The sequence below is a fragment of the Colias eurytheme genome, chromosome 22, assembly GCF_061535395.1.
Source record: "Colias eurytheme isolate Ceu_HAF_F1 chromosome 22, ilColEury1 Martin Lab GWU primary, whole genome shotgun sequence".
NCBI lineage: Eukaryota > Metazoa > Arthropoda > Insecta > Lepidoptera > Pieridae > Colias > Colias eurytheme.
The window spans coordinates 7,731,151-7,756,943 of NC_143001.1; the positions used below are offsets into that span (position 1 = coordinate 7,731,151).

The following is a 25,793-nucleotide window of genomic DNA, read 5'->3' on the forward strand; positions in this document are numbered from 1 at the left end:
ATGTTGAGCGAAACATAGGTGATGTAGGCGGTATCGTCTCCATAATATGTATATCTCAATGTAAATGATGCGTAATTGTAAAGACTATAGCCGTACGTCTGGAATATTCGACGATAAAATCTGAAAAATAGACTAAATTGTTCTCGATCATTCTAGAAGGTTCGAGTTAATCGGAAAATGAAATGGTTGCAATTCAAAGGGATTAAAAACACTTGTATGTAAAACTTCCAGAATATTCTAGTATCTAGCAAATTGAAGCATCAAATTCTGTGTTAAATGAAATATCTGCCAGATTACGTGTATCTATTTATTTCGTACTTGAGTTTTTCATCGCATTTATACAATTAATCTACTACATATAATACACCGGTATTTAATATACGCTTTTGTCTAACACCAAGAAGAAACATCACCCGCTCAAAAGAAAGAATCTTTTGTCACCATAATACAATCTTGCTAATGCACTTTCCCAGTAAGGGATGCCTGTAGGGACGTTTGAAGTGCGGACTGTACATAGGGTAAAGGTATTTGTGGATATTTTTGATGTTAGAAAAGTAAAGGAAAAATTGTGCGTATCGGGAAGTAATTAATAAATAAAATTATCAATTTTTTAAATAGCTTTGCGTTATCACTGAATGAAGACTGTGTAAATAACATTGTTATTTTTCTGGATGAAAAATAAATCTATTCATGAATGTTATCCATATTATGTGTAGTGAATTTTAAACAGATTCATATGGTTATTTATTATTGCGTGGTAGAAAAATAAACGTCCACCTTACATCCATATTACGACCTAGCTTTAGGTCGTAGATTTTGATTATTCCTAGATAAAATGTCTATAGTACTTATCTACATAGCCTAATTAGTTTAAATTTATTATCCTCTAAATTTTTGGATTAACGAGCGAATACTCAATTGTAACACACATTTGTAGTATTTATACACAAAAAATGCACTCTCATTCTCTAAATAAGTAGCTGTAAAAATAAAAATACTCGAGACACGCCACTAAGCGAAGCTAGAAAAAAAATTGTCACTACCGACATTTTTTATTTTTTCTCCTGCACGCTCCTTTAAACGCCATTCAAATCCACTGGAATACATATTCCAATCAAAATACCAATCACTTACTCACGTTTGGAACAATGGTCGCGTCAATAAAAATAAACATCGAATCCGCGACCCGTGACGTCACAGTCGCGTTTAATTAAAATCGAGAACAATGCGCCCCTTTGCACAGTCGGGTAAGCGGCAGTGTAATGATATGTGACAGCGGTTATTTTTCGAATTTTGGGAAAGTGGTAGCAAATTGGGATGTAGGTAATGTAACTTTTTGGTATTAAGTCATAATATATATATTTTTTTTGGGAAATACAGGTAGGTACATGTATTAGATAATATTTATCGTAACAAAGTAAAGTGAGCCAGATAAGAAAATTACAAAAATACAATACAAGAAAATTTTGGCTGGGAAAAGGTTAAAAAAAAATTATGCGGGATTTTCCATCTTTAATTTTTGTTCGAAGTTGCACCGAAAAAAATATCTACTTATTTAGGAAACTTTTGCTACATAGACCATGTTATTAGAAGAACTTGTCACGTTAATTTTTCAAATAGAAATCAACACCATCCCTGCCCTGGTAAACAACAATAAAAAATCCGTCGCAAAACAACAAAACACCCCGTCTCCGCTCGTTTCGTGTGCACTAAACAAATTGAATGCAACGTCACAGCACAACATGTGTGAGAGCGGCCATTGTGCGCATATGGAACCTGTATCCCGTTGCAGGGACATAGTATAGAAAAGTAAGCAGTTAGAAATAAATAAAAGAAGAAAAATCGGTTCTTGAGGGAACGATTTGTGAAATAAGTTATGTCTAAATATGTAGATATGGTAAAGAATATCGGACTAGGAGTTTTTCAGACAATTATTTCGTTTTGTTTGTTCCAATGACACATTAGTGAAAAAAGTTATGCTTAGATAATAGTGTAGGTATTTAAAATATTTTACTTATTAACGATGTTATGCGATATGATCTCGTTTATGTGGATAAATATGAGGCGGACAATATGCATAAAATATGTATACATTGTGCAACCAAAATATCTGGCGGTAGTTCCGTAGCTAAAAACAAACAAAAATATGACTTACCACGTATTACTATACTGCCTACATTTACTCTGTGACACAACCAGTGACACGATGTTCGGTAGATTACAACCGATGATCAATCTAATAGGATTTAATCAGATCGAGTGTGTCGGGTGGGTGGTAATGATACGGTATTGTGCTAGCGTGCCACTGCACTGTGCCAATGATTTATAAGTATAAGTATCGATATATAAATAGATGAAAAAGGTACTACGTAAATTGGTACTTGTGAAAAAATTAAAAGAAAAATGTTTGCTTGTTGGAGATGTAGGATGTGCGATTTGATAAATATCGTGAAAGTAAAAAAATGGCGATTGTGCCGAGCACACATGTCAGAAGTGAAACTTCTTTGGCAAGATTCAAAGATACCAAAATCTTCGCCTTGTTCCATGAAGAGAAGGACTTGAAATGTCTCGCGATATGTTTCTCCTTGAAATTTTACTCTCAACGCGCCTAAAATGGTTTCACTTAAAAAAAGCATTTAACAATGTTAAAACTATGATGATGATGATGATGATGATGATGATGGAAAGGCTTTGTAATTCAACTGACAAACTGTCAAAGAAGATTTGCGTTGATCTCTTAGGTCACATACAAACATCACATTTCAACAGCTATAAGATACTTTTGTATGAATACAGAAGTGTGCTGTTATGCAATACGTTCTTCAAAAATAGAAGTAGGTACATAAGTATCGAGAATCGTAAATCGTTTCCTGGCACTCGAATCAATTATTCACTCGATGGTGCTACATATCGAGTGGCCGATTGTGAATCGAGAAGAATCGAATTAAACACTCGATTCGATTACCACTCACACCTTGTAACTATGTACTCGTGGCCCTTTTTATAGGTACCTTTCTGTGAGTGCTGAAATGTCCAATAGGTTAGTCATTTAGTGCTTTGGGTAAAGTGTGAAGATAATTCGGTCAATTATTGCTAAAATGTGTACGAGTAATTTTGAATCTTGTACTATGTCGTTTGCGCATTGCGCTTGAAAATGCTTGATTCATTAAAACTGAAACATTTATTAATTAAACTTAGTTATTAAGCACTCCACGCTGAATGTAGTTTCAGAAAGATATTACTACTTGACAAAAAAAATTCGTAACCAGAATGTGTGTCATTATCTAAATTCATCGTTCGACAAATTCTATTGAACTGTTTATATTCAAGTTTACATACAAATCATTGACTAAATCATTGACTAAATCATACAAATTACATCATAGGGTAAACGCACGAAGTTGTCCCTTGGCACACGGTGTCGGTCTATTCATTATGAATATCAAAAAGCCAATGAGCCGCTTTGTAATTAGACAGCATGTCGTCCGATCGTGTCTCCGCCCACCAATTGCGAAATTAAAATTTTGAGCGCTTAATGCAAGTAAAGCGCTGCCCCGTCGCGTTTTGACTATGTGTGGAGTTGGTGTAAGCGGTTTATGGTTTAAAATTTAAAGTTGCTGATTGTTTTGACTGAAAATTTCGCATTACTCCGGTCAATAAATATGGTATTGTATGTATTGTATAGTATGAATTTAATGTTTTGGAAAGAAGAAAATAAATACAGAATTTGGTAATATTTGAAGCTAAAAAGTATTGGGATATTATAAAAAGAAGAAAATGCACGGTATTGTATATTTTTTAAAGTAGGTATATGGGATATGAATGATGCACTATACATGTATTTAAATATACTTCTCTTATAAGAAGACAGTTATTTTAATGCTGTTAAATTAAGTTTTTACTTAATATCTTTAAAAATTAAAAAAATAAACGTTCCGCTTCTACTGATTCTCCGCTTACAATTGCACAGACGCAGTCTTCCAAGCGGCAGCCTCAACAGGGACATTTTTAATTTATTAAAACGCAGTCGGTCCGATGATTATTTGATATACCAATATTTATTTTTTATTAGCGCTAACTTTATGCATCAATTTAATAAGGGGCGCGTGGCTATGCCGTCTTGTAATAACAAAAACTAAATATGAACATGTTTGTATTCATCAACTGCTGTAGATGAATACAGTGAATAAATAATAGTTTTATTCAAAAATCGATATTTTAAGATAGAAAAAATAGGTAGTAGTAAGATCAAGTGAATTTTTTGGTCATGATTATTTTGGCTTATTTAGATATACCGTAATAACATATAGGTGTTAAGTGTAAGTTTTTAGGTGATATTTTTATTCAATTTATATTTTTTATCATTTGATTAACCATGCCAGTGAGCTCGCATAACTGAACTAAAACATAAAACATAATTATATCAGACTCCATACGCACTCGACTCGCAAACGACATTACCGATGCTCAGTAACAAGTAATTTCGGACGCAACATGCGCCACGCCTCGCGTCCCCATTATGCGAACTTAATTCAATCTAGCGGAGAAACAATATTTATTCAATAGACGCCGAGGGGTGTCCCCCTGCTTCTGTATATTCTATACCGTGCTGTCAATGATGCGCGCTCGATTTAATCGCAGGTGACCGTTTTCGGTGCGTTTACCCTGTCTGTTATTACGATATAATGCGTCTTTTAAATTGGTAGTGATTTAGCACGTGTAGAGTTTGGAATTTTTTTTAATAGATGTGACCGTATTCGGTGCTTTTACCCTATCGCTGTGGACTGTTATTATACTGTATGATGCGCGGTACCTTAAGTTGGTCGTGATTTAGTATGCGTTGAGTTTTGATAATTATTTTGTAATAGGTTTTCGTACACACTTGGCTCAGTTTGAATATAAATATAAAGTTTATTTAAAGCAATAAAAAAAGCAATACCTATATATTATTTACCGTTGTGGTTTATATTTTTCTAACACTACCCGGGTACAATTTTATGATGCTCGCTAAATTTTGAAATATAATTTAAAAAAACGTTAAGCACAAATTGGGGTACTCTATCTTGTTTTTTATTAACAAAATTTACCCCTTATTTTATCCTCATTATCAAATTTTGACGACGGCAAATCTTCAACTAGAACACACAAAGGCATAGCGGATATAATTGGTATAATACAAACAGAAGTGCACTCCCCATTCCATTACTATGATAGTCTGTTGGGACATACCGATACTAGAGTTAAATAACTTTCCTGAATTTATATACTAAGTAATAATACGTAGATGGATACGTGGAAACATTGACAAAAAAATTCGTTAAAACATTTCTCGTAAAAACTAAAAATACAACGATTAATGAAGTCGGTTAAAAACGTGAAAAATTATTATTAGCTGTGTAATAGTTATGAGTAACAATTGAAATTTAGAATTATGGAATTGCAAGTGTTTATAGAAACTATATAATTAAAAAAAAGTATTCAACTACATGTTCTTTACTGATGCTGGCTAAGTAATGAAATATTTAATTACAGAAATTCGTTAAATCTGAAGAAGTCATACATCTAACAAAATAGTACAGTCAATTTGAGAACCTCGTTTTTGTCATCGTCTAAAAAGGGTGCAAAATAGCGGCATATTTAGTTAATTTAACAGCGCATTAACTAATACATTCACACGTCGTTGCCTGCGCCATATGTGAAATTTGTGACAAAATTGTGCAATAAAAAATATGGCTGATTTGCGTTGTGTTTAGGAATATAGCATATGCATGAATAGAAGATTGAAAGTTTTATGACAATTTCTAAATAAAAATGTAAAGCTTTCTGCTGGTGAACTTTTAAAGTATTTTATTAGCTACAAACATATTAATTATTATTATCCCTCTTCTATACAAACAAGCGAATCTAAGAGAAAGTCTTGAAACAAATGTTTCTTTTGAGACTCGGATACGTTGTATGCTTTCATGCAGAATTATCTTAAGGAATGGACATTATTAGATTGTTACTGACGATTTAGTGAATATTAAACTAATTATTAAAATTAGTTTAAAATGAAAATTACCACCAAAAAATAAACGAGTCCCCATCTCAAAATTGTTATTCGCAAAACGAGGGCGGCTCACGGCTGTAAATAAACATTTATGAGAGTTTCAATTGCGCATTAGTCGTGTGCTGCAAATGTGGTTGTCTTGTAACCTCCGGGGACTGGGTTCGATTACCGACGCGTGACGTGTCCCCAGACGGTGTGGTAAATTTGGATGATATATCTCGGTGTATGATAGTTTTTGCGTGTGAATTGCTTTAGTGGAGAGAATTTTTTTTGGTTTGTAGATAGGGTATAGTTGATTAAGCAAGAGCAGTTAACTTCACTGTAATTTTTAATTTTTCCGCTTCATTTCGAATCTGTCCCACAAACCTGAAAGTACAAAATAATAGAAGACAAACATAGAAAAATGACGCAGCATTTACTGAAAAGTCTTTCAGTACCATGTTACAGCATTTATGTTTATTAATTTCATACATTATGATTGCGTGCTATTAAAATAAATGATCTCTTTCTTTCAATATAAGCTGTTCAAATATAAATTCATCTAATTTCCCTTCTCAACACAAATGAAGTAGTCACTACTGATTTAGGAACAGCAGGGCCCTGGTATCACGCTGCGCTCTTATGTGCAGTGCAAATATATTTATTGACCAGAGTGAATTAACGAGGGTCTCATTGGGCTGTGCATTGTTTGATTAACTGCCCTTTAAATGAGTTTGTTTTGAGGATAATTTAAAAGGAAGAATAATAATTCGTGGCTAACCACGTCCAGAAGTTTATGCTAGATGAGATGAGCGAAGCTTTAGCAAAAGCGATAGAAATTTCTATGATACCAAGATATATAATATATCTAGGTTATAAAGTAGGCAACATATTTGATTTGAAACGAGATCATTGACGGTGGTAGTGGAATATTGATTTTCTTGATTTCTCAATTGAAACTGAGTAATTGATACCGAAGTATTTGTATCTAATGTCTATTGCATTATATACGATCTTTTCAGTTGTTGAAAGAAAGTAGTAAGAATATTATTGGATATATATATTTATTGCATATACATATATTGAACTTAATAAACTGTTCAAGAACAGCACCAATGGAAAAACCACCCATGGGCATTGAAAATAATCGATTAAAAAAATAGAGGTCACGATTGTAGGCAAGAGCATACACCTACAATAATAATAGGTCAAGCATCATTATTACCAAGTCGTTATGTCCATCCAGTCCTCCATCCAGAGCTTACGTTTGCAAATAATCATTAGCGGTTCAAACCGAATCCGCCAGGGACGATATCCCGCGGCGTTCCCGCTGCGTCTCTCTGCCATAAGTGTAAATAAATACATTGTCCTGCACTAACTGAGGGGGTGTGATTGAGACGGTACTTCATAATGCAGCTGATTGTGATGTTTTATTTAAATCTGACAAGCTTTGTATGCCCAAGAGGAGTATTTTTTGATGCAATGCTTCTCATTGAAGCTTTGATTGTATTGGTAGTGGCGTGATGTTATAATGTAGCTACTGCTTCGTATACTTATTTGTCCATTTTCACGTTTACAAAGTTTGCTTACTCTAATTTTCGTTTGAATTAGCGTTATTTGTCCTGTTTTTACACAGATCAGGACGCATAAGTTTATAAACTGTCTTCAGGTTGCAAAAATAATGTGTTATGCTGTTTACGTTTTTTAGAATCTGTATGGTAACGAGTGTGTTTTGCCATTGATGCTTGTTTGTAACTGTATGTTCAATCAAAGTTTAAGGATCCTGTACTAGCTTTTTGATACCCGCCTCTGGACAGAATATTTCTACCCTAATCTACTGGAACAGCTCTTCTACCTTACATCATTATTATATTTACCAACACAGACGCAGAATCCTTGCTTAAATTTTCATTCCAAACATTTCGCCAAGCCGATTATTAACACCCAATTTGGTACGCGTCGACCGCGTAATAATAAAAACAAAACACTTCCACACCCCAACGCTTGGCACGTGGTGCTCAACGGGAGCGAAGTCGCGGGGCGCACCTGTGCTATCCCACGACACTTAACGTCAGATTATATACCCCTGTAGAATTGATTAGGTTCTGCTGAGAAATTTTGGTGCGAAAGCAGTTGGGGTTTGTTGCTCTGTGTTGATTTGATTAGCTTGCTTCTGATTCTTCTACTTCAGTAGAACTGCTTTAAGATAACTGGATTCACAAGGAATAACTATAAAGTATCCTGTTTCCATCACTATAAGTAGATGAATAAAGGTCGACCTTATTTGGGAATATGCTCTTTCCGTATGTAACTGGATTAAGTACCTATTTGTTACTAAGTAACTATTTGTTAATATAAACTATACCGGTTTTAAATTTTAATCAAAATCAGGCAGCCATATTGAAATGGTTAACTGCTAAATTGTATGATATCAAAACTATCAAAGCATTGTACTACGTTATTTAGTAGAAAAGTAGTAATTACTAAAAGAAAAGTACAGAATTTACAGCAATTTAAACATCGTGCCTAAGAGAAGGCCAATAACATATTGTGCAAAAGGTGAAGGAAGATTGTTTATATGTTAACATTTGAATGTTTGTTTACAATAACATCCTTAACCGGATTTCAGACAATGTGTCTCTACGTTCAAATGAATGTGGATCACAAAATGCGTACTTGCCATAGCACTACGAGTGTTTTGACCCGAATAATCGAGTTGGACAATCGAGAACAATTCAATACATCGCTCCGAGTGATTATCGCTCATTCGCTAAGTAGTCGCGACGTGGGGAGACTGGGGTGTTTTGGTAGAGGGTGTGCGAGCAAGACGGAGGGATGATCTCGCGTGTGTTAGAGAGGGAGAGGTGGAGTGCTTGAGATTTGAGTAGCAATGACAGATTGGCGCGCACATGTCGCTGCGATGCGCTTTTTGCTAAGTTTGGCGTGGTGATGTAGAGATGTTTTATCGATAGTTTCAAAATTTAGGTTTGTTATTCGTTTTTAAAGAAGCTATTTCTAATGAATTATATAGTAATGTTCATGTTGTAATATTAGCACAGACGTATGATAACATTTTTATGGCGACGTTATAATAATAACTAATATTGATGTATAAAAAATAAGTTATGATTTACATCAAGTATGCTGCCAAGCAGAATACACTACACACGTCGTTGTCTCCTATATTTCTGTTAAGCTATCTAAATACGTTATTTACTTATTTTACCAATCATCAGTTTATCATACTAAACACACATCAAACTCGATAACAAAATCGCTAATCCGCGACTTCGCATCCCTAGTTGAACTAGATGCCGCACGAAAGGGGAGCCCCGGGCCGAATGGCAGCACTTGTTTGTGCGATTTAATTTCATTTATCAACGCATTACTTACTCAAAAAGAATTACTTACCGGGATTACCCAGCTCTCCCCGCCTCTTCATATGTAAATAGAGAGAGATTTGTCGGAACGCGACATGACTCTAATATTCGGCTTAGGTTTAATGCGTTGAAATAAAATAGTTTTATTGATGCTCAGGCCTGTTCGCCGTTTGGGTGTTAATTTTAGTATACGATGTGCTATAATCGTATTTGCTTCTGTGTTCAAATGCAATGGTCTTATTTATGCAGATCCAAAAGTTTCTATTTCAAAGGAAATATCATGAATATCGTCACTATTACATGAATAGCAAGTGAATGCTATTATCCTATTTATATTGTATTATTTGGATATTTGTTTCTAAATTACGCGATATCTGTAAGCCACCTATTTGATTATAAACTTTAATCGAATAACTTATACTTTTTATTATGGTTTAATCTGGAGTAGTTAAGTGGGCAATTATTATGTAAACTTAAAGTGAAAACAAAGACACCTATGTGTATTGATATTGATTTAAGTTTTTATCCCACAATATATGAACATTAGTACAAGTATTTTAGAAAACCAAATATGTAAATAAATTGTAGAAACACACCAGTCCGCTGCATTGAAAAATATAAAACAGATGTACAGCTTAATTAAATCATATCATTTCACTTAAAATGCGTTCCGTACCCCAGATAGTAAAGAAAGCATCGGCAAACAAAATAAAAATGACACTAATACAATATGATCGGAGATCAAAAGAGGAATGCGTTTTTAATTGAATTTCTCTACATATAGCTTAATGTACCCTTCGCTAATGGTTTGAAATTCCCTTTCACATAAGGGTGGCATGAAATAAACTTGTTTTGACTGCATTTACATATATTAGAACTGCATGATGTCTCAATGTATGCGCTCACGCCCCGTATGACTTGGTTTCAATGATTTTATGGTCATTTATGGTTTTTATAATGTTCTTTACATCTGTTGCGGGAGAGTTATGAATATTTTGTAGATTTTTTATTAATACATTTTTTATTACGTATATTCTAATGTGTAGTTAATAATTTGCGATGCATTTTTTTATGGATATGTTTCTATTAATAAGCATCTCGACACATTGCTACTAATACGGTCCGGCTTATATAATCTTATGAACTTTATATGAACTTTAACTCGTGAAAGAATTGATTGCATTAGGATAAAAATTAAAGACGAAATATAGATGGCGCTAGCGTACAAAGTAATAAAATTGTTTTCTTTCTAACTTAAATACCTACTACTTGATTTACTTGTTCTTGGTCAGCCCATAAAAATGTATTTAATTCCAACACGAATAAAATTCAATAACTTTAAACACAGTTATTTATGTGTTTGTCTAGTTTAAAAGTAAAAGTATGAGTCAGTATCTACGTTTCGATGTTATCTATATTGCTACATGAGGAATTTAGCGTGTTTGTAATGTTCACTGGGTATATTTCGTCGAAAGCCTTATTAATCATACCAATTATAACATGTTTTAAGTGTGTACGTATATTTAATACGTGAGAACAGCTGAAGCGATTTCCATGTATTTTATATTTAGATTAGGAATTGGTAAAAACATATTCTCCTTAGGATTGTTGATTGAAGCGGTGAAAATACGTATAATATTTCCAGTATCGAAAATTCACTGGCAGTATAAGCTGGTAGATAATAAATTGTTCAAATAATTATCTTTTCGACTATAATTGATTGAACTATACCTGTCGCTTATCTCAAGAACTAACATAAACGATAGCTAATAATATACCTCTATATATAGTCTGTCAAAAACTTGAGATTGGCAGAGTCCGTCCTCACTGGGATCGGGAATTGTCATATAAGTAAGAGAAGAAGAACTATACCTACCTGCTTAATTTTCTATAATTACATTCCTTTAATCATCGCCATCAAGCGTCATAAATAGAAAATATCACATCTAATTCAAAGAGAAACATCTGTACCTATGCATGTGTTTCCATCCTACCTCCATTCCCCTCTCTATGAGGTTTTAAAAGCATACGCAACATGAATTACGTAATGTGAGCGCATAAATCACGGTGTTTAGTGTGATACGGTGTCATTCGTCTCGGTGAAATTAAGGACGAAAGCATTTTAAACCATCTATAAATTTTTGGTGGCCGGTGTTGCTAGCTCGCGGGTTAAATTCGCCCGTGGAGTTTAGTTTTGATTTATTATGATGTTATGATTGGAAATGATAGGTGAATGCATGGATAGATTATTTTTTCTTTTTATAAGGTCGCTAATTCAAAATAGCACCTTATATAAATTACAATCTAGCCTATAAGACTAATAAGTAATTTTATGTTACCTTAAATTTCTAAATGCATAGGTAACTTATTCTAAGACAGTGTCCATTGTCACTTGCTTCGTGTCTGTTAAGGGGAAGCCGGAAGTCACTTTGCTCGTGTGCTTTGGCATGATAATTATAACGTTAGATGACGGTAAAGATTTGATCAGGGATAGATTATACTCTAGAACCCGTACTTAATTAGTGTTGTCGTTTTAATCTGGAAGACATGAAGTATGAAAACGTAAACGTTTACGTATTGGGTGTAAAAAATGATAAAATGTAGATAAATTCCACACGTAGGTACATATTACTATTATATATTTTAGTACTGCTGTTTTGAAGTAATTAACATGTTACGCGCGAACACAATTACCATAAGACGCATGTGTAACTCGGTAGTTGGCACATCAGTTCGACACTTTCTGATAGATAAATGAACACCATTTCTGACTAATTATATTCAACATACACATGTGAAATACAACATTGATAAGGTACATATTATAGGCTAAATCGCTAATGAACTTCAATATAAGTAATTGACATTTTCTGAGAAATAAATAAATACCGATCTTGACACTTCATTTTTAACATGCACACGGGAAAATTCCTTAAACCTGGCAACATAAAAACGTCGATGCGCAGGCGCCGCGCACCGGTTCGGCTTCCATTAGCGCGTTTGAATTTAGAACGCGCTCGGATTGGCCGACGGCGCCCATTAATCAATGGCGCCTGCGCGTTGAGGTGTTTTGTTTTGTTTTTTTTTTGTTTTTGATGTACTGCGATCCGACTAAATGAACCTTTTTGCAATTAAGATGATTTGTCTTGAAGGTATGCTGGAGTTGAATTGTGGATTCTAGTTTTGATCTGCCTACAGGGTTAAATAAAGATTTGTTTCATGAATTTAAGTCTTCTGTTGTTTATTTTAATTTGAGCTTTTCTATTAAAGAATAATGTATACGAGTAAGTATAAATCGATGTAGGCTTATGCTCCTGCTTCTCTGCTCTTTATGTGTATGTTTTCCTGAAATAAAAAAAAAATATTATCTACTTACTTAATGTATGTTTTTTTTTATGATCATTATGTTTTATCACACAGGGAATAAAAGTACCTAACTCGTTGTAAACAACTAAGAATGCGTATTCATATTCTGTTTTAATATTGTTGGAATGCAACATTTACGATAATAAATGAATATCTCCCATTTCTCTTTGTATAATTGGTCATGTACTCGACGCATATTCCATCCCGTGAGACAAGATCATTTGGCCGTAAGCTAAATCACGATCGGCGTGACGTAAACCCTTTCCGTACAAACGGTTCGCACGAAACGTAGCTCATTTGGTGCATCATCACTCTCTATATCCGTCTCGGAGCCAGAATATTTAAGATAAGCGCTATCTCAGCACGTCACTCAACAAGGAGGTCCGATATAAAACTCATTGTGCCCAAGAGCGACGCATTAGAGTCGAATTTACGAAATAATTGACGTGCCCATCGCATCGGGCAACATTACGCGCGACTGACCAATCGCGACGCGGCGTTTTATCAGCGGAATAGGAACGGCGCCATCTCGGACGTTTTGTTTTTTAAACGGCGAATGCTTGGGATCGTTGCGTTCCTTTTTCGATAAAGAGCTCTTTTCGTAAATTATTTTGTACGGCAATAGGTGGGTTAAGTGAATTCGGATGGGTTTCGATAGCCAAGTGTAGTTGTAATGGTGTTGGCTCCTCCTCGATCAGCTCGTGCCACGAATTGCTTATTTAATTTACGAATTGGGAATTTTGGAGGAATTTTAAGTGATGCAGCCAGTTTAAAGCGGGTTGAAGGAATTTCTTGAAACGGTTTGGAATGATGTTGATGGGGCAGATTTTGGTAATGTTGACAATTGAACAGAAATAAGAGGAGCATATTTGATTGCAATCAGACGAAATATAAAATTTGCATTTGAAGTTTTTATTCAATTTCAATCTGCATTTCCATTTTATCGATAATGAATTTGTATTAACCCAATATATGTTCCAGAAAACTTGCAATTTTGAAGGCCTGAACACTTATAAGTCAGTAAATAAGTTTTATTTCAAATCGTGGGCATTCTAATGGGTTTAAAATAGACCTCTCTCATATTGTTACACTGCGAATAAAAATACGAATACTTTTTATTATTTTATTATTATTTCTACAATTCCTAAACTGATATATAGTTGTACTAACCACATTACACTATCCATTCCATTCTACATAATATTAAACCGCTGGAAATATGCGAAGCGAAGTGAATTCTCGTGTGCAACTCAAGCAAAACCAGCGAAGATACCTCAGCAACCGCTCCGCAAAGCAAATATTTACACCCGTTATAATTGGATAGCAGAAGGGGCTGTAAGACGAGCGTACAATTTTTAATTTTGCAAATTATTTCGCGCTCGACTGTACACTGCAGTGATCTCTGTGGATTTATGGATTGCTTGTACAGTCGGGTGGAGAAGGTGGCAAGGAAAGTTGGTAAAAATGATGATTCGATTGCGTAGATGTTCAAATATTGTGACGTAGTGGGATTTCTTTTTTTTATTTACGTTCGTTTTCTACATCTATCGTAGTGGAACTTATATCATTGTTTCTGTATTACATTACAATGCATGTTTCTAGAATATTTCTTACATAGCTTTGATATTTGCAGTGGAATGCAGGAGAAATTTTGACTACTTTTTTCCTGTATCCTGCCTTCATGATGTTCAATAATTTTTGTGCCAACCACGAATATACATTTTGTAATTTAATATTAAAGGCATATTTAATCATTTTAAATTTTATCATAATTCTAATCTAGATCCAATATTATTGTCAGCTCATACCAAGCTTTTTAATTAAATAACGTTGCAGCATTAAGACATATTGCTTGAACATATTAGACACACTGCGCTAAACGATGATTAAACTTTTTGTTTCTCTTTATTATTTCGATAAATCTAGCTACACGGTTTTAACAACACAGCATCAAATCCCAATCTTATCTTGGAGCCAATTAAAATAATTATGAAAGCATTGAAACACAAACAATGTTTAACGAGCTTGCTGTAGGTACCCCTTTAAAGCCGAATGAAAAGCAAACACGCGCCGTGTTGCCGTAAACAACACAACAACAACACTGTTGGTAACAAGAAAACAACAAGTGTTGGTTGGATCTGCATGTAGTTATAGTGAGTGCTGGTCGGTTAAAACGTTTTATTGGACTAGATTATGCAGAAAAAATATAATAAGCGGGTAATAAGGGTAAAGTACAAAGGGCTGATATTCTAAGAAATTATCTTGTATGGAAAGTAAAATGTATCGATGATGTTTGAATAACAAAAAAAATGTGTTAGTTGTAATACATAATTATTAATGAATTATTGATATCGGGTCAGTACGCCTTACTCTACTTCGTTTGGTATATCGTTTTAGATGTAAATTGTATGTCCTCGAATCTCAGTATTTTGTGAACATATTACATAGATTACTACATATAACAGACATGACTCACCTGAATTTAACATAAAACAGACTTAAAACTAATGTTGATAAATTCAACAATACAAACCAACGTTTATTTTAAAAAGCAATCCCTGTATTTTTGTTTTTATTTTATACATTTTTAAATTTTTGTTACAGTTACCTATGTCTGAGCGGATGTCTAGAACGCGCGGAGAAGGCGGGCGAAGCGAGAGAAAGCATACAAACCTTGCTGACTGTCTGCGCTGATTTGTGTCATCCATGCGCTGTTGATACTGTAAGTTTTCTTCTTTTTAACCATTAGCAGGGGTTTCACTTATCTTAATATATATAAATCTCGTGTCACAATGTTTGTCCTCAATGGACTCCTAAACCACTTAACCGATTATAATAAAATTCGCACACCATGTGCAGTTCGATCCAACTTGAGAGATAGGATAGTTTAAACATGTAGGTACATCGGGCGAAGTCGGGGGCCGGGGAGGACCGCTAGTTTATTCATAATCTTTTGGGCAAAGCGAAAATACTGTTCACTATAAGTACGTCACTCTATCGATCTATATAACGTGGTCGTGCGTACGCTCTAAAATCAACGTGTCAATGTATCGCCGCCGAGTTTTGCGAGGCTGGAGAGCCGCGGGGGTTTGCGTGGCGCGCAGGACTTGGAGCAAGCACAGGTCGTGTGCTTCGACACCTAGTAATCAACAAAAGTATCAACTGTAGAGCTAACACGCTTTAGCTCAAGGTCACAGAGTCTGCGATCTAAACTAGCCCGTATGCCCAGGGCAAAGAGCGCTTGGTCGCGCGGCAGGCGCTCAAGGCGGCGCTCGGCACGGGCGTGTGCGGCTCGCGCGCCGAGTTCTGCGTGCTGTTCGCGGAGGGCGCGACGCTCGCGAGCTGCGGCGGGTTCGTGCGGGCCGCTCGTACTGCGCACCTACTGAGGGTGCTCGCTGAGATGGACCACTCTATTGTACAGGTTTGTGAACATTGACACACAGAAAACAAATATGAGCAACATTGACAGACAACATATAGATTCATGTGTATATTCAAGACACAGACACATTTTACACAATTACAATAACACAAATAAAACTTATTTAATTAATAAAATATTCATACATTGTTATATTTTTGCTTACGACTACTTTTTCATTTCATATGTAATAAATTTATAAACACACAACTAATCTATATCAACTAAAAATTTACCAATAAATGATCGAATCGAATCGTTTTACTGGAATACTACACGATTGACGCCGCGTGTTACAACTAGTATAGCAAAAAAACATCCCCTAGCTGCCAATTGATTCAGCAACTCGGAATATTTGCTCTCTCCTTAATTAACGATATCATTAGGGTTTGTTGTGCAAACACTAGCGTTGCGTACTGAATGTAGATTATGAGAGAATCAACTGCTTTTTGTGACTTTTACCTGTAGGTCAATGACCTTTATATATACCTTTAGAGGAGCATTTATTTGCGGGATATGGTTAAAGATCTTTAATATTACGACATTATAAATATGCATTTCTGGGGGTTTACCGTGACGTCTTATTGTGTACGGTGTGCAAAATATTGTTTTTGTTTATTTCTTAACAAATTAAAATTATATCAGTCTATTATTCATCACTAAGTTTTGTTGTTTAATACTTAATTATAGTTTTTTTGTTGTTTTAGAGACGTTAATTCACGTCATAAAATATAATACAAAAAATGTTGTTTTTTTTTATAAAAAAATAAATATGTATTAGTAGATTTTTAAGTCGTAAATTTTACAAAACATACTACCGTGTCTAGCGAAATAACTCATAGCTTAAAAATCGACAGAGTTCAGTCGTAACTTGCAATGTAAGTCACAAGAGTGCATTACGCGCATTGTTTGCGCAGGCACAGGCGATGCGCCACTCTTGGTGCGCAATGTTTTGTTTGTAATTGATACTGTGCTGAGTGGCGCCTTGTGGGATAGCTGGGAGCTAGGTACTTGTCTTTAGACTTGTTGGGAGAAATAAAACAGCGAAAAAATCTTTTTTTTTTAATTTTTTTGCGATGGATAAAATTGATTGAATCATGTTATTCGTTTCATTTTGTCAAATGGAAGCAAAATAGAAAGAAAATCGATTTATTTGTCTGCATATATGATCGATTTATTTGTATGGTAAATGGTTAAAACAGTTATAACAATCGCTATTCAAAGCGTAGTGTTATGTCTAATGGGTATAAAAAACTTAAAAAAAAACCTTCTTATTTTGTAGCATCAGCTTATAAATTTCCAAATAAAAAGTATTCAATTATCAACATTAATTATTTAAACATTACTACTCAAAAATCTATCCCTTAAATCAACTATTATGTATGATTTTATTATAAACCAAAACAATATTTGCTTGTATCAAAGTAAAGATGAGAATCTGTTAAGTAAAGAACGGTGATTGTAGGAACCTCTAGGGACGGGGTCAATCAATTTAAAATCGTTACCGGAAAGCCAATTTATCTGCCCTCACTAGTGATGTACCTATGAATAATTTATTTCTTATCGAAAAGCACAGACAGTTCTATTAGTAACAATAAATATAACAGCGACATAAATAGGTAGTAGATGTTTTATTTTAAAAGGGCTTCAGCCTTCAGATCAAATACTTAATATTAGTTAATATAATGTTACAAATAAACTTTGCCGGAATCATCCTACGAAAAGAACCTAAAAAATAAAGAAATGGTCATAAAATTTGTCTAGTACTTTATGAAAATTTAAATATCATTCGTTCAATTTTAAAATATCGATAATATTTAATCGCAGTAGCACATCACTAAACACACATATTAGATCGGGACTATTTGCCAACTGCGGGTTCCGTACATCATAATTGAGTTAGCTGTCACTTTTTAACCCTAACTTCGTCTGTATTGTCTATCTCTCTCTTTATTGCTTACAAGAGCCTTTCAGGTTTCTAGACTTACATATATGTATTTTAAGTGTATTTATTTCAACTAGGGTAAGGTGAATGAATCTTTTAAATGTTGATACTATTTTTCTACATTCAATCAAATACAAATTGAAATTTTTAAACTACAGAACTTTTTTTGTTTAAAAAGAACAATTGGCAGGATTTTATTGTATCTATATAATTTCGTAATTTTATGCTTTACATTTAATTTTTTAATAATAGGAGGATTTGAATGCTATTGCGGAAACAAAATTAAATAAAAAATTGTTTATTGCGTCCCATTCTTTCAATTCGCTATACAAATTACAAATTTCCTTGGTACCCTACGCAATTTAAACAAATTGTTGCTGACAAAAACTTTAGGGTATCAATCGGATAGCGCAGATTTTCAAATGCCCCTATACGGTATACACTATACATTGCACAGAGTCACCACGAGGTGCGGTGGCGCGAATCCCCGTGACATGTGTCAAAAATGACAGCTGTCAAAGTGACATTACACTGTCACGCGATACGCGCGCCCGCCACGTGGCGCGAAATATTTCGGGTTAATTTTGGTATTATACGTTACTATTATTAAGTATTATGTGGTATTAGTTCAATTGTTGCTAGGAGGATGAATTATGGCGATGATACCATTGTTTCGTGGTTTCAATGTGATATGATTGAATATATTGTAAGGAAGGGGTATTTAAGTAATTTTTGGTTTTGTTAAACGTTGATTCATTAAGAGTTCTATGGGGGGAGAAATTATAATAAATGGAAATTGTGAAGTTGCAATGAATCATGACAATAATTTCTAATACCTACTTATTTAAGTTTTTTTTTTTATAATTAAATACAAGCCATAGTCATACATTTCGTCATTGATCAACCGTAATATTAATGAATGCAATTCGTCATGAAAAGAATAACGTTCTTTATTTAATATCTACTTACAGATTAATTAATAAAATGAACCAGTTTACATATTATTCTCTTATAAAATCGCGTACAAACAGCCAAGAACAAAGCACTTTCCATACTTACAACAGAACAGTCTACAAACAAAGGCACTCTAATAGTAGGTAATAATAAAAACGTACCGAGCCGCTCCCCGGGGTCCGAGCGAACTTTGATGTCTAAATACATGTATAATTGTGGACCCATGGGATGTTATACATTATGGATAAACACGTTATACGTTTATTAGCCACCGCAGATGGTTTGATGGATTGGTACTGGGTTTTTGGTGGTTGCTTTTGAGTTGTAGTGTGTTATTTAAATTCATAGTCGTGTATGTATAGCAACTATTTTAGAAAGTTAAAATCAACATATATGTACATACTTCTATTTAAAGATTCAGACAAAGCTTAAAAGTTTGAAATGACGTCTAAATCTATCGCTAAAAGCAAAAGTAAAATTCAATTTAATAAATAACATAATTTATTTGCTTGATTTGATTTCTTAAGACTAGATTATTACTACAGAATAATAACTAGTAAACTTAGATTACAAAATAAAAGACAGATGGAGCGTTGCCGAACTAAACCGAATGATTTATCGTCATCTATACTTCTATACTAATATTATAAAGAGGAAAAGTTTGTAAGTATGTATGTATGTATGTATGTATGTATGTATGGTTTTCACGCATAAACTACTGGACCGATTTCAAAAATTCTTTCACCATTAGAAAGCTGCATCTTTACTGAGCAACATAGGCTATATTGCATTTTCAAAAAAATTAGAGATCCTTACCAAAAATGCAATAATGTAACCCAAGGTGTAAAAAAATCCTCAATAAAACTTCTGTCATCGCGTGCGCTGCGGAATCTATTGAAGATAGAACAAAAAAATGTTCTACGGTATTATAGAATGGATCAATATCTACAAGAAAGTCCGCGATACCATATGTCCATCTTCAGTAGTTATGTTACTACAACAACTTTTTTACGTTTTCAAAGTAAATAGAAGTGCCGACAGTAATCAAACCATCTTATCCATACACATATATTAATCCTTATCCCATTAAATGATGTTTTATTATAGACTGTTTCAATACCAGCAAAATACTTTTTAAATGAAAAGAATTAGATATTCCATTCAAAAGATATAACGAATTTTTAAAAGTGTCAATCTACAGAAAATAGTAGGTATACTGTTCGAGCAGGCCGTAGTGCGGGGGTCACGGAGGAATTCTACCAATATGCGTCTTGACGGAACACAGTGGGGTTTTGGTCGGTAGGAATCCGACATAACCCACGGCCCCCCCCCCCTGGAGGCCGTGGGTATCTATGAAAGATTTCCCCACTAAAACAAAAAAAAAAGAAAAAAAAGGCCGTAGTGCGGGACGGGCTAAAGGTGATTTTCATGTGATTAAAAATTAAACCTATAGTCCGACCTATAGTAGACTTTTCACTGTAACGATATCGCTATCTATGCGGGTGAAACCGCAGGGCATTGCTAGTTTTCAATAAAGCTATGTGTGCTGTCATTTCGCCGCTGCACTGTACGTACACGGTGCTTCTGTGTGCGTGTAATGTTACCAGATATTGAAAAATTTCCCAAATTTTTCCCCGACTACCGAAAAAGAGGGTTATGTTTTTCGAGTTTATGTATGTACATAATTATGTATAATATTTCTTTGACACGCCCTGCAGTATAAACCGTTGGACCGATATTGAGATGTGAGGTTTCATTGCAATCATCTGAATTATTATGTTAGTGGCGGTAGTGACGTAGGCTATTTATAAATTAGCAGTCAAGTTTTAATTTTTATTTTAATATTATTTCGGGTTTGTTGATATTGTTTTTTTTTAATATTGTAAAAATTCTTTTATTTATTATAATATAAAGTACCTGCCTACTAAAGTTATATATGGACAAAATAATTGTATTCAATTTTTAATTAAATAAATTACATAAAAAAAATGTGTGCGTATACTAGTGTACACACGTAAGAAGTGAACTTCTTTATGATCTTATTTTTCAAAAAATAATTTGCAACTTTACAGACATACGTCGCGTCGGTCGAATCACGCTTGGTAGGGACAAGAAAAAGATGGCACGTAACGAAACGAAGAAATGTTACACTAAATTTTTTTCCAACCCCGATAAAGAAGTTTCACTTCAAAAATTTTCAATATTAACTATAATAATTATATTATTTTTATTTTTTAAAATATATGAATGCAAATAGCGGTAGTTTTTAGTCGAGAATACGGGACATTTTATTTTCATTATAACCATCATAGAGTTCACATAAATTAAATCGCTAGCGAAAACGACTATGGCGTTTGTAAGCTTTATAAAAGTAACAAAATAATGTATTATGCTTATTAAAATAATCTAATAATGATCATGAACCTTTAGTGCACTTTACAATTAATAATCACTTTCACGATCGAAAAATCCAACAGCATTACCCTGAAGATCTTTTAACCGTTTTACCGTTTTACCAATAAAAATGGCAAATTCATTTTCAAAATACTGGCAACATACGTTGAAGTTTTGTATTCCTTCATATCTGTAAAATTATTATTCGTATAAAGAAATAAATCAGCCAAATAATCTACAGAAAACCTGTGAAACGATGTTTTATCTTTTTTTTTTGTTTTCGGGAACAAATTTTACAGCGTTTTATTATCACAAGACAGCATTTTTTTACTAAAATTGCAAACCCTTTTTGACGTATTGCATGACACTATATGCGCTATAGCACTGGAGCAGCGACGTACAGGTAAATTAGCCTGGAGAAATTTTTGCATATGTAGTGGTGTGTATATTACTCAGATCTTAGAGCGCGTTTCCACTATATCGTTCTGGCCTATACAAAAATGTTTCGATATCCTAACATTACTATATAATTTTATACTTATTCCTAGCAACACTTTTGTTTTCAATAAAAAACAAGTTTTTATTTGAAAGAAAATGGTTTTGCGTCGTCAATTTTACGTCCTTGAGCAAACGACAAGGCGACTACCGCGAAACAATAAAATATCGTGTCCATAATAATTTGTTTCATAATTAATATTTGACCATAATAATTACGAAACAAAACAAATAAATAAATCGTCACTTGATAGTGGAAAGTGGAAACACGCACAAAACCAGAATAAACCAGTTTACGCTGTCCGCAGGTGCCACGTGCAGTCGTTTGGTAACGTTAGAACATAAAGCACATTTCATTCAAAAATTATAATTATTATGTACGTAGTTTAATTGATAAATTTTGTATTTGTTGATTGTTGTTATTATTTGTTATTATTGTTATAATATTTGTTGAAGTGAATTACATGTCCCGCAGCCGGAGGCCCCAAATGAAAACTCAGATGTACTTAAAAACTACATTTAATAGCTAAAATGAGACTTTTACACCCATGTCTGCACGATGCAGACCGGAGTTAAAGAATGAATTTATACAGTTTAATAATTATAAAGACGTAAGCTTGGATGCTAACTAAGGGAAATCGCATCCACATTCTATTCCCGTGCGAACGGCGTATTCAGCAGTTTTGTATGAAGGCAGGGCCATAACTAGTGTTTAATTTGTGTGTAAGTGTTGTAACTTTATATTGTTAATTCAATATGGCTCCAGTGTTAAAACATGGTCGAGGCAAGCCTTTGACTTCTCAAACTAAAGAATTAAACTTTAAATGTCGTTTCTTTTTCAGGTTAGTAAATTTTTCATTTTAATTACATTGTTAATGTAAAAGTTATATGTATGTTAAATGTGCAAATATTAAAATAAAGTCTCATCTTTTTCAGAGGAGAAACACATATAGTTTAATTTAAAATCCCTTATATATACAGGGTTACTTGTAAAACACCGGCAACCTCGCAGGACAAGATAGCTAACATCATAAGTAACAACATTTGTTCTACGACTTTTGATAATTTGTTAGATTTTATTTTCATACAAAAATAAATATTCATTTAATTTTCCGTCTGAATATTATAAACTCTACGCCTCCCAAAAATTACGTAAACAAAAAGCGAACGAGAGGGGGAAGGGGGCGTCGCGTCGTCCATCCGATAATTAATAGAACATAGACTTACAAATGTAAGGAGAGTACAATAAAAGTTTAAAAAATCATTTAAAAATAATTTATTGCGTTATGCCAAAAGTCGTAGAACAAATGTTGTTACTTATGATGTTAGCTATCTTGTCCTGCGAGGTTGCTGGTGTTTTACAAGTAACCCTGTATAAAATTAAAACTAAAAATAAAATGTTGTTTTATTTTATTTGCTGACCATACACTACTACAAACGCAAAAATTTCTCCAAGCTAATTTACCTGTATTTGCTTTTGATTTCGTATTTTCTTTGACAAGGGCGACGGGCGGTTGTCATGCTCCATCTGTATTTTATTTTGTAATCTAAGCTAGTAAATATGTTATTACTAAGATTTAAATAAATTAAAGGTTCTCTTCCAAAAACAGACTATAGAAGAAAACATCGTCTTTCATATTTTATTGTCAAATATTTTTCAAATATCTGTGTAAATAAATAACAATGAAAATTGTGCCTACACAGTAACTATAAACAAATAACATTATGGTATATTGTTTGAAGATAACCACTTTATATTTCAAAGGGAGTAAAAATACAAATACTTATGTACCCTCCTCTTATCTTCAATATTTTTATGTTTGATGGTTACTCTTGGGACACACGCTTACTTATTTAACTCTCTTAAAACTAAGCTTATTATGAAATGTAACCAAATACTTGTTTTTGGGGGTATTTATAGACATAAGAGAAACTAAAACAACGCTTATAATATAAGATGTTCATTTTTCTCTTTGCATGTTAATTTATAGGCATTAATTTCAGATAGATTAAGGGCTGATTTTTCAATCCTTGGTTAAAACTTATTCTTCGAATAATGTATAAAACTACCATTTTAAAAACGTATTCTAATTGCCCGTATTTGACAATTTATGTGGCATTTTAATAGAATAGTGTAATACTTTATTGGACGGATAAGTTTTATCCAAGCATTGAAAAATCTGCCCTTAACCGATTTAGAGGCAGTTTCACTAATGTTTTGTGTGGCCTTTTTACCTATTTTTAATAACCTTACGTTTAAACGGGTTTAAACAGTCTTTAAAGGGTTTAAACAGTATTATTAACTCACGTAAGTTCAAACATGGGTTAAAAAACTGTTTACACAATATTCTACCAAAAACGCAACAATTTGATATTAACCTAAACCCAAAGGAATGAAATCCCGTCACATCGCAACATTAGCTAAATCTCAACTAATCTCTGTTGACGATACGATCGCGTGACAGCGTACCGTGATGCTGCGGATGTTAGCAATACGTGCAAGGAATCGGGATGATGTTGAGATTTCATCTGTATAACAATATATATAGACTTTATTTATTTACTAAATGCTCGTCTGTGTAGACAAGTTCAACCAAATACAATTAGAATCGTGTAATTAACGCAACTTTATTTTATATAATAGTAGCTGTGCCCTGCAGTTTTACGCGCAGTGCTCCGCTCATGTTGGTCTCAGCGAGATGATATATAGCATATAGCCTTCCTCGATAAATGGGCTATCTAACACCGAAAGAATTTTTCAAATCAGACCAGTAGTTTCCGAGATTAGCGCGTTCAAACAAACAAATTCTTTAACTTTATAATATTAGTTTAGATATCTCGAAACGAGTGTGATATCTGCTAAGTTGTGGTCTGTGTGGTCAGCGTGCTGGATCACGATACAAGCCTGAACAATAATGTCTTCAAGCAGTATCATTTCCAGTATGGAAATATGACAGCGCTATATAGGTCGTCTAGAACCACACTGGAAATAATATTGCTATAAGACATCATGGTAACCCACCCCATTAGGTATATGTCCAAAGGAAATGTAGTAATCTCCTAATCCAGGTCTTTTTGTGTGCTAATTATCGTTATTATAGCAAAAAAAATCGCTAAATAAGAATTAACGGATTTAAAACGCGGTTTATTCATCCCGTCTCAGCTAGGGTCAATTCAAGTAACCTAATTTGAACGCGTCCATTCAGTGTTGATAACAAAACTACAGAATACGTGTGTAGAATGTTTCTAACAGAGATTTGGGAGCAAAGTTGTACGAGCGAATCTTGTTAGCTCGTCATAGCTGAGATTTCAATTGTGTAATGTGTTACAAGTTTTTGGTAGATAAATGTATCCTATATCTAATACTTTGACGGAATAAGGTTTTAAGGATTTTGACGATTGCTTGAAAAATGATCGATATACGACTTCTTTTGTTATCAGACGGCAAAATAAAAGCATAAAACAAATTAAAACATTGTTACGATTACCTATACCTATGATGATTGTAAAAAACCCAAAGTCTGGATTTTGCTTCACACGATAAATATTTTTTAAATTAAATCATAATATTATTAGTCTTTTAAGCACTGACTTTGATTGTTTAACTTTTTATTATTTACTGGCTGTGCTCCGCAGTTTTACCCGCAGTGTTCCGCTCCTGTTGGTCTTAGCGTAATGATATATACAGGGTGTCCCAAAAGGTTACGTAGCTAGGAAGAGGGGTGATAGGGGTGGTCATGAGAGTCATCAGAAAAATAAAAATAAAATTCCCCTCTGGGTATTAAAAAAATAAAAGGCATTTATAAAAAA

At 33.8% G+C, this 25,793-nt stretch overlaps 1 protein-coding gene across 1 annotated transcript in view; it reads left to right on the plus strand.

Moving 5' to 3' along the window:
• The window catches only part of ssp3 (SCAPER domain-containing protein short spindle 3), a 72,516-nt gene that overhangs the window by 38,738 nt on the left and 7,985 nt on the right, over positions 1-25,793 (plus strand). Inside the window, exons 16-17 of the mRNA XM_090115190.1 lie at positions 15,379-15,496; positions 16,004-16,195. Coding sequence (XP_089971316.1) covers positions 15,379-15,496; positions 16,004-16,195 — 310 coding nt within the window. The remainder of the gene's footprint in view (positions 1-15,378; positions 15,497-16,003; positions 16,196-25,793) is intronic.